The sequence below is a fragment of the Sinocyclocheilus rhinocerous genome, unplaced genomic scaffold (genome assembly GCF_001515625.1).
Source record: "Sinocyclocheilus rhinocerous isolate Xijiao unplaced genomic scaffold, SAMN03320098_v1.1 scaffold827, whole genome shotgun sequence".
Classification (NCBI taxonomy): Eukaryota; Metazoa; Chordata; class Actinopteri; order Cypriniformes; family Cyprinidae; genus Sinocyclocheilus; species Sinocyclocheilus rhinocerous.
The window spans coordinates 1,023,665-1,026,813 of record NW_015633173.1 but is presented as its reverse complement, the minus strand read 5'-3'; the positions used below and the strand labels follow the sequence as shown (position 1 = coordinate 1,026,813).

Genomic DNA, 3,149 nt, shown 5'->3' with positions numbered 1-3,149 from the left:
TGTGTGTGTATATATATATATATATATATATATATATATATATAAAATTATTATTAAATGGTAGTAAAACTATGTTTAGAAAAAAGACTAAAATATAATAATAATAATTATTATTATTATTATTTTCTTTTTGCTGAACATTCATTATTTTTTTTTTGCTGAACATTCATTATTTATGTTTAGATTTATTTAAGTTTGGGTAAATTATAATAATCTGTTGATTAACATTACAATTTTTACAGGGACAGTACCTCTGGAGCAACCTTGGGTCAAGGACACTGGCCAGAGTTCATAAACTGACCTTTGTGGGGTTTGAACCATTAGTTTGCCAGCTTTGATTTTAAATCACAAGGCTACACTGCATTAATAAAGCAATAATGATGTTTTTCAAAATCCTGTCCTGATAACTGTACATTAAACATCAGATAACATCTGATTGTTGAAAATGTAAATGTGTCATGCTCTGTTGCATTTTCATATTCAGTTTGAACTGTCAAATTGCATTTCGCTGTTTGGTAAGCAGCAAGTGGTTTGTATCCACTAAAAAAAACAAAAAAACACTTGAATGCATGTTGCTTTTACAGGTTCAAGAACTGCTTCGTTCACACCAAAGCCAGAATGCCAACTACAGCAAAGACCAGGAGAAACTGGGACAGCTTCATAAAGCAGAGGTGGATTCACTGACCGAAAGGGTCGAGGAACTGAAACGGGACAAGAAGCGTCTGGTGGAGGAGTACGAGGCCAAGCTAAATAAAGCCCAGGCCTTCTACGAACGGGAACTGGAGGCCATGAAGCGCACGCAGCAGATGACCGCAGAGAACCTGCTGGCCTGGAAGAAGACCGAAGCGGAGCTGAGGAAGGAGTTCCAGGCGCAGGAAGCGGCGCTGCAGAAGACTCTGGGGAAGCTGCGCAGCGAACTGCAGCGGGTGCAGGATGAGGCCAGGGAGAGCAGGGAGAAATCCCACAAAATGCAGGCCTCTCTCATTGCTGCGGAGAACAACATCAAGGTAAACCACCAGATGCATCACATGTCCTTTGAAATAAAATGATAGGGGTTAGATACAACATAGCACTTTATGACACTTTTGTCTTTTCCTTTTAACTTCTTGGTTTGATTTCATTTATTTATTTTTTCATTTTTTATAGCAGTAAAGCTGTTTTAGAACAATGTATATTGTAAAAAGCTAATTTAATTCAATTTAATTAAATTTAAAAAAATTATTTAAATTAAATAAATAAAAAATAATAATTAAAAAAATTATTTAATGGTATTGTTCACCCAAAAATGAAAATTCTGTCATCATTTACTCACCCTGGTATTACTTTCTGGTCACACTTTGGTTTGGGGGCCAATTCTCACTATTAATTGACTATTAACTATGAATTTTGTACTAATAAAAAAGTACTAATAAACAGCCAATATGATACGCATGCTAATAAGTAACTAGTTAATAGTGAGAATTGGTCTATAAATGGAAGTGTTAGCAACTTTCTTTTGATATTTAGAGGATATATTGAAGACAGTTTGTAACCACAGTGACTTCCATTGTGTTTGTCCATACATTATTTAGCGGACTATCAATTCAGTTCAGTTCAGTTCAATTCAGTTCAACAACTTAACTTAACCTAACCTAACTTAACCTAACCTAACCTAACTTAACTTAACTTAACTTAACTGTAAGGCATTTGCGAACATCACACCAATGAACGATGGAATCTCCGCATTCCATCAGAAAACTAACATCTCTTCTCAACCATATGAGAGTCGTAAAAGCTGAACCATGGTCAGCCCAGGCGCCAACTTTCTCAAATGAGTTCCTGTCTCGCTCTGCTTATCTTTACAAGAAACACAAGATGAGGGTGATTTACCAAACCACCTCCGGTATCGACAAGCACTAGGACAGCAAGAACTGACCCCCCCCATCTGGATTCATTTAAGCAACAGAACGTCAGTAGGTTTCGTGACTGGCTTCAGCATAAATAAACCATCTAATGGACCACGGAACAAAGAACCCGGCATCTGGAAAGATTCCCGCGACAGAATCGCCCGGACCTCATGACCGCTTAACACATAAATTGATAATCCCGTCAACAAAAGAGACAATTTTAGAGCTCCCTGTCCAGCAGAAGGATGGCAGATCCACACTCGCTTGACATGGGCATGACCTCAGGACACCTCCCCTTTTCCCCCTGCATTCCAAAAAAAAGGGACACAAGCTTACACAGACAATTCATAAGACCATCATTTGAAAGTATCGGAGCAATAGATTCACAAATAATATGGTGTATGTCTTATATATATATATGCTTGATGTGTTCATGTAATCGGTGCAACTTTAATCAGTGTTTATTACCCTTTTTAGGAAATGAGGTTATTAATATGTGTGTAAGATATGTGAAGTTTAGTATTGAACGTAAACTTGTGATAATTGCAGAATATTGAAATAAGTGAAAAGCTGTTATTTCAAACAGTATGTGTTGTACGACACTATATAGAAGTTATTAACAAAACCTGCAAATCTTCATTTCTCCACATAATAAATTGGAGCCTCTTGGTAATGTATGCAGGCTCCGCCTTGCAACAAGTCGATTAGAAGGTTGCGTCATGGGACGGACTTATGCAGCGGATCAAAACTCAATGCAGAACAGATTTGCTTGCTTGCTTTCGCCTGTCGCCATGTTAAGAGCACTCCAACTTGTGCTCACACGCTTACCATCAAAGCGATCGGTCATCTAAAACTCAAACACTTCAGTGAAACTTCGCGATCTTCAAAGAACTCTGAGTCTTGCAAACTCAGACTGTAGCAAAACTGCTCAAGCTTCTGGCGTCATCAAGAGACCAACCAATCCAACGAGGGGTCTCCCCAAAAGGACGTCATCCAAACGTCACCTCAGCGACCAATCCGAAAGCTCCGGGGTTCCCTCAGCAGCCATCCAGGAAGCCTTCGTCAGTAACGGGACAACTCAGCTTCTCAGCTTTCAGCAAACGCAAGTACAAACAAAACCTTCTATCTGCTGAACTGACGCTGGTGAATTTAGTTAAGCAGTAAAGATAAGAAAATATCTGCTTTGTGAATTCTCTCAGGTGAATTTAAATCACTCGTGAAAACGAGTTAGAATTTTGAAACTTCATGCAACTCCGTCAACTC

The 3,149-nt window shown here is 38.5% G+C and overlaps 1 protein-coding gene across 1 annotated transcript in view; it reads left to right on the top strand.

The window, feature by feature from the left end:
• The window catches only part of LOC107743322 (protein FAM184A), a 142,058-nt gene that overhangs the window by 45,202 nt on the left and 93,707 nt on the right, over nt 1-3,149 (top strand). Inside the window, exon 3 of the mRNA XM_016556491.1 lies at nt 585-1,007. Coding sequence (XP_016411977.1) covers nt 585-1,007 — 423 coding nt within the window. The remainder of the gene's footprint in view (nt 1-584; nt 1,008-3,149) is intronic.